Source organism: Aquila chrysaetos, chromosome Z (assembly GCF_900496995.4).
Source record: "Aquila chrysaetos chrysaetos chromosome Z, bAquChr1.4, whole genome shotgun sequence".
Lineage (NCBI taxonomy): Eukaryota > Metazoa > Chordata > Aves > Accipitriformes > Accipitridae > Aquila > Aquila chrysaetos.
Window position 1 is genome coordinate 33,103,333 of NC_044030.1, and position 13,646 is coordinate 33,116,978.

Here is a 13,646-nt window from a genome sequence, read left to right on the forward strand (position 1 = left end):
AGCTTATTGTGAAATAAGTGTCCACACTTATGATCAGTATGTCAGCAACAAATGGAGCTCAGTGTAGACAAGCCCTGTGACTCATTTGCTTCCTGTTCTAGCAGAACCATGGTAAGGATGGGTCAGAGCATTATCTTTGCTAGGAAACAGGCAAGTAGTGTATATCTGCAAGGGGCTGCATTCCAAGTCAAAAATGCCCAACTTACCACCTATGTGGAAAAACGTAAAGCGATAAGAGGAAGACCAAAATTACAGGAAATCGGGAAGAGAGGGAGAGACAGAGAAAAGACACATGCAGGAGTCTGGCAAACATTACAGCTGCACACATATAACACCACACTAATGACTGCCAGCAGGATAAGCCTCCAAAGTTCCACACTGCAACAGCCAGAGTCATCCTAGCTTCAGCTGCAAATCATCATCGTCAGTGATGGGTCAGAGACAGATCGTTTATTCCAGTACCTAATGAAGACAGTAGGGCCCACTAAAGCATCACAGGGAGCGTTGGGAAATGCTGTCAGGCTGATACACAACCATTTAGTCTCCCTCCTGGACTGCAACGCCAGGCAGGCTGGAGAGCAGGTGCCCCGGGCTGCTCATCACTCTGGGGAGCAGGATACCTGTGCAGGCAGTCTCAGGTGTGCTCAAGAAAAGCGGTGTATGCCAAGAGGCACACTGGGGCACGTTCCCGTACCTCAGCTCACCCTGTCAGGGAAGGCTCAGCCTTCAGCAAAAAAAATTCTTCGCAACTCCCTTCCCCCCCACTTCTACAATTTTCAGACAAAGGCATTCAATTAACGGGATGTGGGCGTCAAAACCCCTGGGGAAGCACACACAAGCCTCGGCTTCATTACCTGCACCCGCCGCAGAGCTGCACCCACAGGGGCCAAGCAGCCCTTGGAGACAGACCCAGGGTGCCTCTATCTCCTGCTGCCCAACCCACCACCTTGGCAGTGCAGGGCCTCAGCCAGAGAGAAGCCCTAAAGCCACCTGGCTGAAGCCACTGCTCCTGCATGCTACCATGCCATGCTCCCTGTGTTTTCCCCTCTCCATCCTGACTCCAGGATGGAGGAAGCCTTCCGTTAGCATGGCAATACCATGCATAGCAGGCACATTGCACCACGGGTGCTGAAATACATGTCCTAGGGCTGCTGGCACCCTGTACCAGTGTGACTAGAGGACTCAAACTGGCATATTATTTCCACCGGGCAGGCAGCGGGGAGAGGTGTGCCGTGGGGGAACACAGGGCTCCCACTCAGGATGTCCACATCCCCCCTCTGCTCTCTTGGCTCTGGGCATACCTGACATTAACCTGGCTGAGCAGAACTCTGGTTCCACCAGATCTGCCCCCTGCAACTGGATGCCTGCAGACATCACCTTCCCCTTGTGACCTTCCCAGCAACTCTTCACCTCCCTTCTTTCTTTTGCCTTCCCAAAAGTTTTTGCGTCCTGAAAAGGGGAAGCCAATCCCAACCACAGCTTCCTGGCCAGGGCCACCTGCTGTAACCAGTGAAGGATGGGAAGCACACCAGGTAGACAGGGGCCTGAGGACAAGGAGCATCCTCACACATTATGGCAATGCCAGGCACAATACCGGCTTACATATGACTGACCTGGGCATGCCAGAAAGCCCTGCCCAGGACAACAGCCTGGGAGTGCAGCCTTCTCACTGTTTGCTCTCTGCACGGTTGCTTTAGGAGCAGGCCACCAGCAAGGGGACTCTGCTGCCAGAAGACCACCCCCTCCAAGCACAGAGTCGACGGGAGCAGTCTACACAAAGCTGTGCATACTCACATGGCCATGCAGGTCTGTGTTCAGCAGCATCATGGCACACGTGAGACAGTGAACTCCATCTGCAGAAAGAGACATAACCAGAGTCACATGCAAACCCACAACTGGACCTTTAAGAACAGCTGAAACTGGGCCTCATAGCTGAATTGAGTCTGTTCCCTTAATAAGAATCTGTTTTATCAAGAAATACACATAATTAAATAAATGAACAGTGAGGTCATCCTACAGCTGCCAAGCCAGAACAGCCTTTCTTTCATCTTTTAATGACTGTCAAAACTATCTTGCAGCACCCATGGATGAGACAAACTAGACAGGAAACCACGTTGTCACCCGTTGCTTGCTAATACCAATACCACAGCCTGAATCAGCTCCCTCTTCTTCATTTATTTCAGGGCAGAAAGGCAAGAGTAAAATACACCCATTCTTCCATGCAGAGTGGATACAACACGGTATCCTCTTTTCCCCCTCCTCTGGCCCCCTCCTCATTCAGGGCTCAATTAGACTAAATTTTGGAGAACTTCAGTCAGCTGTTTACACTGCCTTGGCTCCATATTGTGTAGTGAGTGCTCCAGCAATTTCTAAGGTGGTCCTGTAGCAAAGGCCCTCAACAATGAGCCAGAAGAGACAGATTATATCCCTAGCTCCATCCCTGGAGTCACTGTGGCAGACTTGCGAAAGTCAGGGTAGACCAGCATTTGCAAAAGAGGACACCAATTTCATAGTCCTCATTTTCCAGGCACCCCTTTTAATACCCAAAGTGTATTGGCTGTGCACAAATCCAGACAAAGGTGACAGTGCCCATGGTGCCATTTATCACCTCTGAAAATCCAAATGCCTCTAGCCAGTTTCCAAACGTTAGGAACACACTAGGAAAAATATTTTCTCCATTCTCTCGTTCATAAACACATGGTGCCACCTTCCCTTCTCTCACAGGGGTGTCATAAAGACACGGAGACATTTATGAGATCTGCACACACTGCAGGGAGATGTACATAAAAACCATTGTAGCCGAGACCAGATAATGACTACAGACAGGTCCCTCTTGCTGTGAAGGAAGAGGAATGCGGATGAGGATACATACATCTCAGACTCAGTGTGACTATCACAGGCTTGAATCTGTGTGAGATGAAGCCATCACAAAAAGATGTTCCCCAAGGAAAGGACGTTTTCTTACGATGTTCGTACAGGCCCTAGCACCCAAGCAATGTGGCCGAACTGTAGCTGAGCACAAAATGAGAGAAGAACTATTATCGGTAGCAGTAGTAAGTCTGAAGCAGCTTGAATCTGGGGCTGTGGTGCTCCAGTTCAGGTCTATGCATTTCTTTAGAGTAGCCTGTCCTCTCATTTGCAAACTGCAAATGCATCCAGAGGATGGAAAAGGGAAAGAGGAAAAGAGAAAGGCAAATGCAGTCCTGGATTTCCATCGAAAGGAACAACCACCATATTTCTGCAGTGTAGCACTTGACTACTGACAGCAGAAATACAGCATCAAAATTATGTAGAATCCTGGGCAAAGACTGCAGGACTCACTTTAATCTAAATGCTTACTCAGGCTCAGAAGTGGCAGTGTCCCTCCTGCACCCTGGACTAGAGTAAGGCTGCCACATCAATATGCAAGTAATTATTTCAGTCTGGATGTGACACACCTACTCTGCCTGACGGCCTGTGGTGTCTTGAAACAAGAAAGGCATTACAAAGAGGACAGAGATAGCATGGGAGCAGATCCTGTCTTACTGCTATTCCCCTCCCCGGCATGCCAGCCAGTAAAGCTGACCGATGCAAAGTGGACAAACATCACCTCACTGCAACGGGGACAGGTCACAAAGCAAGGGGCAAGGAAGTACGGCAGTACGTCCAAGGGAGGCAGCTCCTTCTTGCTTACACTTGAGACTAACAGCACAGCTTGGCCTGTGCTTATTTTCTTTCTCGGCCTCCTCCCTTTCTCAGCGTGTGATCAGCCCGCGCTGCAGTCAGGGCCGCATGCCTCTGCCGGCATGGCTGGCTGAACGCAGCAGCTACGCCAGCGGACACTTCGTCCTCTTCTACAATGCCAACTTTCTCAGGTTTGATCTGTGTGCTTGTTTGTTTCCCCCATCCATTTCCAAAATGACTGAAAACATTGGCAAGGAGGCAGCACTCCGGCTGATGTTAGCTAGTCACAATGAAACCATGCCAGGGTCTGGATACAGCACCCAAAATTCACCCCCACAACTGGCAAGAACTGGCATGCCTGCTGCCAGTGCATGCAGAGACGCAAGCACTGAATGGAGCATGGAAAGTGAACAGCTTCTCTTCCACTGAAGATGGAACCTATCCTCATCCACGTGCGTGTAGCTAGCGTACAGGTACCCACACACGGTGGAAGTCAGCGAGACCAGAAACCACAAATGAGGACATTCAAATCTGGAGATGCTACAGCTGAGGATTTACACTGAGGAGGCCTAAGCACCTTTCCTGACTGGGGATGAATACAGATTTTCACTGCCTTACCATGATTACGTGTGGAGAATGTGGAGGGTTTCAATGCTCACCACAGGCACGCTCAAGTGTGGCACAGCAATTACACACCTTCAGTTCCCAGGCACGCACCATACGTGCTATTGAAGGCAAGAATGAAGGATGAGGGAGACAACCAAAGACCTTCATATCAGAAACAAAGTTACCTTGAGAAGAAATGGTGTTTGGGTTGCACTGGTAGTATCTGCTGGAGAAGTGGATTAAAACTCTCTCTCGTTCCTGAGTTTCTCCGATAAGTGAAAAAGCTTTAAAGAAACTCCTAAAAGGAGTGAAAAAGGTGAAATTAACGCCATAAATCTCTTTTTGCCTCACACAGCACACAGAGCAAAGCACACTTCACAGCAAGAAGTACATAAGCACACACCAGACATTTGGTTCCAAGAAGCCTTTCCAGGAAAATGGGTTATTATCCCATGTGCAGTTAATCCCAACATTATAGTAAATGAAGTAGGAGTTAATTTACCACTGGTTTCAGCCATGGAATATACAAACTAATAAGCAATTACACCATTTGAAAGAGCTGTTCTTATTTTTAATATTTTTCTTTTCTTTGGGGAAGGAACTGGAGCAGGTGTTGTTTATGCATGACAGACATCCAGAGTGTTCTCTGTCCTTTTCTAATTGTCTGCCACCCCTGCACCTTTTAACTTTACACTCATTAGTATTCCCATCCAAATCAGAGAAGCTACTCCAGGCAGTGAAGTCAAGCAGGTGCGCTGCAGACTCGGAGCCCACACCAAATGTGTGGTCCTCCTTCTGGATGGTCACTCATCAGAATGGCCCAGGACCACAAAGGTTGCCTTCCAGAGGGCAGCATGACTACCTGACCTGCAGAACACATCTGGGGAAGAAGGCAGAAGTGTCATAACATCTCCCACCAAGCTTCAACAGCAGCAGGAGCAACCTGGCCCTCCTGGGTTCCTGCTCATGACATTCGAAGGCACAGGGCTGGTGCACACCTGGGCACGCCCATTAGACACAGACAGCAAGCCTGTGCAAAGAGGTGGGACACACATGCATCTTCCACTCTTCCTCTGACACTTAACCACCCCGCCTCTCAACCACACCACTATTCTTCCTGCTAGGAAAACTCGCCTCACAGCCAAAGAACTTCTGCACTTCCCAAAATCCCCATATCCTGGAGCCAAAAGATGACCTCAGCAGTATCAGCCTACGCTCATTTGTCAGGATGCTTCTAAGAAAAGCCTGAAAACACAAACCTTCTGGGTCTGAAGCAAGACGCCATACAAAATGAGTGCCTAATAGACAATTTTTAAATACCCCATGAGACTGAAACTAACACCAGGTCTGAGAGGCGTGGAATATGTTGCTGGAACATTCACGTCTATCTAGTCTGGATGAATAAAAGTAAATTTTTTCTCTTTGATGTAAGGTCAGAGCCGGGCTGTATTTGCAGCGATCTCGCACGCATACAGAGTGTGATCTGCCTGGTAATAACTTCATTTCACAGGTAATGTATTGCAAATAATCCAATTCACAAGTAGATACAACTGAGTCTTTGCAGGGTTCCTCTTCCTTTCCTTCCTCATGCCCCCATGGCACATTTTGACAACTAGCCATCTTTCCTCCTCCTCCAGCTCGGGCTCTTTCCAGCAACACCCCCTGCCCTGCCAGGCACCACTGACCTACACCCCCTCCTCTTCTTCAGCACCTTTACCCCCCTGGAAGCTGCCTCGGAGAGGTGAGTTTCTGCCCACCAGGAGGACCAGGATGGACTCTCAGAGGGGCTGGAGCAGCGGTCCCACCTCCTCCCCTCCTGCGGTCCTGCAGAGGATGTGAGATGCACTCAGGAGATGCATGGGCCAGGGTGTGGAAGCAGAGCAGGACGATGAAGGAACAACCCTCCCCACGTTGCCACCGATGGTGATATGCACTGCACATCGGCCTCCTGACAGCCTGGGGATAGCGTGTGTCCGGGCTGCCGCCACGGGCTCCAAAATGGTTACAAACCACAGCTTGTCAGCAAGCCAGCAGCAACAGAGTGGTTAACTCTCGCTCTCTGCGAGCCTGAGGCAGCACGCCTTGGCTCCCCCAGGCTTCGGGAGGATGCTCTGTCCCCAGCCCCTGCTCAGGGCATGCAGCCAGCAGTCGCTGCAACTTCTCCTGAAATCTCAGCAAACCCCTGGCGCATCTAAGTCCTACATGAGCCAGGGCATATTTTAGAGAGGGTCACAACTATTAATATTAACAGGAGATCTACCGGGAGCAGAGACCTCCTAAATATGTGCCACAAAGCAATTAGGTGTTGGATTTCACAATTTAAAAGAGGGGTATATTTAGCATCATGCTTCAGGGCTACTAAAACCCAGAACGAGCAGCAGACCTCCCACCACCCCGGCTGCTCCCGCCCTGTGCTGGGTGGGCGCTCCAGCTCAACTCTGCTCCCACTGCTGCAGGAGCAGTCAGTTCACTCTCCCGCAGACACATTTTGTTTTCACCACCTTCGGCAGGCAGGACTCTGGGCTTTCTTTGGGGTCTGTCACAGTCTCCTGGAGTCAACCCCCCTGGACATACATTTGCAAGGGGACTGGCAAGTGCCTGCCAGACCTCCTGGGTTTGTATCGTTAGAAAAAAAACAATAACCCACTTGAGTAACCTCAGCCAGATGATTTAAACTCGCTTTAAATCCCTTCAAATACCAGAACCCCAGCAATTGTGCTAACAGTCCATTGCTACACAAACTTGGTGTTTTGCCTCCCAAAAAAAAAAATGCTGAAAACAAATATTGCCAAGGCCTAACTCCAGTGTAAAAAGGAAGGAAAATTGAAGGGCTGGGTTTTCAAACACCCACGCTGGCAGCAACCAAACTCAATGGCATTTTCCACATGGAAGCTTTTGCTGTTCTGCACATTTTTGGGTGCCTCAGAGGGACATGGTGAGGGGGGCTGCCGAGCCACATCAAACCCTGGCCCTGGCTTTGTGCACTGCGGCCAGGCAGAGCAAGCTCCAAAAGGCATCAGACAAAAAGTCTCTGCGGCTCAGCTGTGAGCAACACCTTCACTCCCCAGCAGCACCTGGCAGACTACAAGCCTCCTGTTTACATAGCGACCGGTCATTTTTCTCTATCTCCTCTGCATCAAGGACCATCTCTAAGCAGGTCCACCCAAAGATCTCCCTCTCCAGGAAATGCCACTGCTCCAGTAGCACTCTCGAGTACGGCAGCACACCAAGCCAAACAGAAGAGAAAAGCTCTGTCCCAAAAACCAGTCACATCCCTTGCTTTACCCTCTTAAGCCCCCCCAGAGCAACCGCTTCAATCAGGACAACACAGCAAACAGTACCGTTACTAAAACAAGAACATAGGGTCTACAAACAGCCACGTACCTGAGCGAGTAGTCCAGCGTCATGCCTGTGAAGTCAAAAAATTTAAGGTATTCTTCGGCCACAAGCTTGCTGAATTCGTTGCTTTAAACAAACAAATAAATAAGTAAAGATTATCATTCAAGAGTGAACCCCTCCAGAACCAGCAAGAAGAACAACATGGCCAAAGGCCTCATACCAGCACATACTTTTTACCCAAATGTTTTGCCACATCAGAGCGTTTGAATCTGTCCAGATGGTAGAGGCGCTTAGCCAGGCGCCTGGCTGCTTCCAAATTGCTGCTGCTGCCATTGCTGAGATCATGGCCAAGGGCTCCAGTGGCATCTTTCTCCTGAAGTTCATTGCTCCCCATGGCAGCAACAGAGTCTAACACCATATTCTGCAGTTCAGCATTGCTATGAGACAGAAAGAATATGGGAAGAACAAAAATAAGATGACATTACAGTTTCAAGAAGAATTTAATTCCTCTTAGAATAGAAGGCAATTAATGGTACAGAGGCAAGATTACACAACATAGCGAATTCTACTTAATTGAAGGAGCTGTGTAGAACAGGGACATTTATTTAGGAGTCATCAGAGGTTAAGAGAGTTTCCCCCGGTTTCAGCTGGGACAGAGTTAATTTTCTCCTTAGTAGCTGGTACAGGGTGTTTTGCATTTAGTGTGAGAATAATGTTGATAACACACTGGTGTTCTAGTTGTTGCTAAGTAGCACTTATCCTAAGTTAAGGATTTTTCAGTGTGCCATGCTCTGCCAGCAAGCAGGTATACAAGAAGCTGGGAGGGAGCGTGGCTAGGACAGCTGACCTGAACTAGCCAAAGGGATATTCCATACCACAGAACATCATACTCAGTGTATAAACTGGGGGGAGTTGGCTGGGAGGGACAGATCGCTGCTCGAGCATCGGTCAGCAGGTGGTGACCAATTGCATTGTGCATCACTTGTCTTTCCTTGGGGTTTTTTTGGTTGGTTGTTGTTGTTTTTTTTAAAATTATATTCCTTTTCATTATTATTATTATTGTATTTTATTTTACTTTAGTTATTAAATTGTTCTTATCTCAACCTACAAGTTTTACTTTTTGTTTTTGATTCTCTTCCCTTCCCACTGGGAGGTGGGGGAGTGAGCGAGCAGATGCGTGGTGCTGAGTTGCTAGCGGGGCTTAAAGCACAACAGAGTTAAAGATGGAGACCCAAATATGGGCTTTCCAGCCCAGAAACACATTCTGCCCTGCACTCACTTTTTGAGCATGCCGAGTGTCCACAACTTGTGCTCACTTCACAGAGAGCTGTTTGCTGTTATCAGCCTATAACTGCACCTGACAACATGGGCTCCTCATTTGCTTCTTGCACTACTATTTTTTAACCAAATCGCTTGCTTGGCTTGAAGGGGTCCCTGTAAAAGTAGGCCATTAGCCTTCTTCCAGGGGAAAATGCAGCGAACAAGCCAGGGTGTTCAGTAGCTCCAAGCTGACTCAGCACAAGTCCCTTCCTCATTCTTCCCCAGTTGTCCTGGAAACAATACAACTCCCCAAATCTAAAATAACATTGGCAGAAGTCTGAGCGGCTTCCGTGCCACCCATGAGCAGCGGGCATCCCATGGGGAGGCACCGCTAGAAAAAGAAGGACTCAGAGCAAGGAACCCAGTTTGGGGAACAGGAGAGAGACACAAGCCACCCAGGCCAGCCTGGAGAACTGCTTGCTTTCCTCCAGCTCCCTTGTGGTGGCAATAATTTCCCTCACTGGCTGCTCAAAGTCAGGATGTTCAGCATGGCAATCCCAGGGCACTTTACATAAATCATGCAATTATAGATTCCTCCCACATCTACTACAGCAGGAAAGCTTGGGCTGAGCTGTGTGCCAGCTTTGCCTCTCCCCTCAAAGAGGCAAGAGCCCTCCGTACCAGAAAGCGCACCCCCACATACACACCCCTGCACACAGGCAGGCTTTTAACTTCAGAAAAGCTTTTCTCTGACACTGGCATGAAAATTCTTGCAAAATCTCAGCTCTGTGTATGTGTGTGTATGTGACAGCATTTCTATTAAAAAAAAAAAAAAAACTATACAGAAATTCTTTCCACTAAATCCTCGTTTACACAGGGCTGATGAATGATCAGCAAGGGTCAAGCGCAGGGCAGATATGAGTGGAATGAGTTAAAGATGATTTTAAACACAACACTTCAACATACCACAGTTTCATACACCACTGTAATTTTCAGGCTTGGCAAGCCACAGTTAGAACAACCGATCCTGCGCTCCAGCAACAATTATCTAGCCATTTACTGAAATGTCCACTTATTAACCCTTTAAAGATGAGATTTTCATATACTGTGAGCTGAAAATAAAAATCTTTGCTATTTTGTATGCCTCCTTCCACACAAATCATCACCTGTGCCCTACCTCTTTTCCCATGCATGGTTTAAGAGAAGGAGGTGTGCGGTGCTCCTGCAGGAAGGAGACTTGCTCACTTCAACTCTGTTTCCATCCTCCTAGTGCTGCTAGAACCTCAAAAGTATCACACATCCACACTGTGGGTACAACTTTTTTTATCAAGTATCTGGGGAAACAGACATCTAACCTGTTCCTACACATGCTGGGGATTTGATTTTGCATTTATTTCAGTGTAAATAATAAAGTGCTACAACAAAAGGGGCTCAGTCTAGGTGTTCTAGTAGGGAGTTAATACCGTCAATACAATGCCAACAGCGTTAACATCACTGACCACCAGCTACTCTAGAAAATAAAAAAAGCCCCTCCTGTTTTTGTGGGAAATGCCTTCTCAGCCTTTTCCAAAAGCACTAGCCCATGTCTGAAATTCCCTAAATTTGGTCTACTCCAAACTTGTGAAGAAAGCAAATTCCAGAGTCCTCTGACGCACCCCAAGCCAACGCCTTGTCCACTCAAATTAGGCACAACTGGTTTCAAACTCCCAGCTCTAACAATTGACAAGAGCAAAGGATAACCAGGTGAGCTAACACATCTATGCAGCCTTCCACATACAAATGCTGCTTCGAAAGCCATGCCAACTTGCAGAGCCTCGTTCATAAATCACAACCCTGTTTCACCACTGCTCTTCATTAAAGGCAATATTTATAGCCCTGAAAGATGGCCAAAGCTGACAAGAAACATCTGCACCCTGCTAGAAACCAGTGCACTATGAGAGTCAACGTTACCGCAAACCACCGTAAGTTTAGAAAGAAAGGAAGTGACAGCATCTGCCACTTAGTGAAATAAACAGTACGGCAGCTCCCAGCTTCTGTTTTGCCTCTCAAAGCAGTGGCTGGGATATGAAGGAGGAACACCCAGCAAGAAGGAAAGCATGCTCTTTCCCCTGCTTGCCAAAACTAGCCGACAGGGCTGCATAGAAACCTTAGCTTCCAACCTCCCTGATTTAAAACTTCATATGGGGGGTCTCCATACATGTATCAAGTCAAAGAATAAGGGATGCTTCCTTCACTTATTCCAACAGTTGATTAGCTTATTACTTATTAAGTACAAGGTGGCAATCAATTCAACAATATAGGTTGTCTGTAACATAAGCTTCTTGTTCAGGGAAAATGCCAGATTGTTAACATTAAAGGGAGACTTCAGTTCTCAGGTCTTTTAGGTGGTGAGAGGACTCGGTGCCCATGCCACTGAAGGCTTAGGAAATGCAGACGCCCTGTGCAGGACTACTGCAAGCTGCCTTCTGGACAGGTCATTTCAGCAGGGTCCAGGGCAGGGGGGGTATTACTCAGAAAGGCAAGGCTGACATTTTTTCTTACCTCCAAGTCTCTCTGGGTGCATCATCTTCCTTTCATGTCTCAGTTTCCCCAGCTGCCAAACACAAATGCTAATACTTGCCTCCATCTGTAAAGTGCTTATAATGAACTCTAATCAAGGGCTAGGAGCAACCACGGCTGCAAATAGGTGTATCTTCTGCAATCTACAGTTTCTATACATAAAGAGTCCACAGCAGCATTACCAGCTAAACAGAGCCAAGAAAGGGCTTCGTGATGCAGAGCAAGACTGGACACAGACTTCTCATGCAGCTTTACTCTTTATCACATAAAAATGAGAAACCTCCACTGACAGAAGTAGGCTGAAAATGTAATAGATTATATTCCCCCTAATCCTGGATTCAAGGCCAAAAGGGACTGTAACAATACTACTGGTAATTGCCTGTGCAGCAACTGCTGCTGATTTTCATCCAGAGACTCTTACATTAATCTCTGCTATCAGAAAACACAGAAAACAGAAGCTACAATAAACTAGACCCCTTTGGTCTCACAGTGTATGAGCTGTGGTCAGAAACCAGGTCCTTAGACCTTCTTATTTCTATCCCCAGCAATGCACTCCTGACACATCCTCCTTCCTTCTGCGAAGGCATCCCCAGGTTCACAGTGAATGCACAGAGGCTGTGACCACCACATCCAGCAGAAGTTACAGCAATTCGATAAAACAGCTGCTATGGTAAATTCAATACCTAACAGCAGCAGCTGTCCCTCCACGCTCATGGATGAAACACAGGCAGATTGTAACATCTGTAAAGCTGGTTTTCCATAACACACCGTAACAGCTAGGCAGAGCCTAAAACATTTTATACTGTCTTCTTCACTTATTCCATTATCAACCAGGTCTACAGTGATTTAGCTCCCAATGCCAAGGTATCACAATTGTGTCATGCTCAGCACTTGGCACACCTGACCTGTTTAAGAATATTCTAGATTCACTTATTCCCCTCCCCACCCCATCCTGGGTTTCACCAAAACTGAAACCCTCCATAGCAACATACAGTTGGGGAGTGGCTGCAACTTCCAGACAAAAACAGAGCAAGGCCAGTAACATAATGGTAAGGATACAGGCACCTCATATCTCAGTGGTCCACTCTCCCAGTCTACTAGGCTGCAACTGGAAACCTCAGCATGAGTACCTGCAGTTTCAGGTGACTTAAACCTTGGTATGCTCTTCATTTTTTAGCAAATCCACGAGGAAAGAAAATTCTCTGTTTTGTCCCATGGAAGAAAAGCATTGCTTTATAGGAGAACAGAGCAACTGCCTCAGCTGCTAACAAGGAGAAGATGTTCGGAGTTGACACTGAATGGCAGGGCGTGACAACTCAGCCCAGCCACATCCGCGATCCCAGCTTGCCACTGCCTGCAGCTCTTGCCACTGCCTGCAGCTCTTGCCAGACCGAAGCGTTGCATACACCCTGCGGCACACGGTCTCCCCTGGATGCACATGGGGCCCTTCCCTGAGGAACACTAATCCATCCAGCATGCACGTCCAAGGGAGTTCACTGGATGCACTGATTTCGGGGGGGAGCTTGGATGAGACAGGGCTGGGACCTTCCCAGGTCTTTTTGGAAAAACAGGAGGAGGAAACAGGAGGAATACCAACTTTTTCTCTCAAATAAATCTGCACGCCTTTAACATCAGCTTTACTTCAAGGCAGGCTAAGTCAAGCATTTGCCAGAAAACTCTATCAGAGCAAAACGCAGCAATGATTAAAAATAAGGAAGGGTGGAGAAGCATTCTGGCGTGCTGAAGCTAGGGCCAGAACAAATGTTGTTTTCAGCAGGGGTACAGCATCCGCCAGGGAGCCACAGTGGGGCTGAGAATCACCCTCTGCAGAACTGTGCCAGCCCTGTTGTTTTAAGTGCCTTCACTCCAAGCCGCCTTCTCCTCTGGGTTCCGAAACACAGGACACCATCCCCTCAACCATAATCATCAACTCCAGCTGTGAAGAGCATGCTCTGTTTCTAATCCAACAGGCCCTCAGCAGCAGCTTTCACCTTGCAGCATGGCAGGGACATGAGAAAGGCAGAAGCATTCAGATGCCCCTGACACCAGCCTGGAGTGCAGAGGGGGAGCAGGCTTCCCTCTGGGAAAAGTCTTGCCCTGCAGGAATGAATCCCTGCCCTACAACCCTTCAGAGAGACGTGGATGCTCAGCCAGTGATACCCTTCCACGTTTCAGAGCCAATCAGAAATGATCGGTGACACAGGCTGAATTTTGTTTCA

At 48.0% G+C, this 13,646-nt stretch overlaps 1 protein-coding gene across 7 annotated transcripts in view; it reads right to left on the minus strand.

Annotated features, from left to right (window-relative positions):
* The window catches only part of PSD3 (pleckstrin and Sec7 domain containing 3), a 107,739-nt gene that overhangs the window by 57,082 nt on the left and 37,011 nt on the right, over positions 1-13,646 (minus strand). For 6 of the 7 annotated variants that reach the window (XM_030003268.1, XM_030003266.2, XM_030003269.1 and 3 more), the window contains 4 exons: positions 7,839-8,045; positions 7,654-7,734; positions 4,455-4,567; positions 1,795-1,853 (listed from right to left, as the gene is read on the minus strand). In XM_030003268.1, the coding sequence (XP_029859128.1) occupies positions 1,795-1,853; positions 4,455-4,567; positions 7,654-7,734; positions 7,839-8,045 (460 nt within the window). Of the gene's footprint in view, positions 1-1,794; positions 1,854-4,454; positions 4,568-7,653; positions 7,735-7,838; positions 8,046-11,409; positions 11,488-13,646 lie in introns of those variants that run through there. The other variant, XM_030003272.2, reaches the window with a different exon arrangement.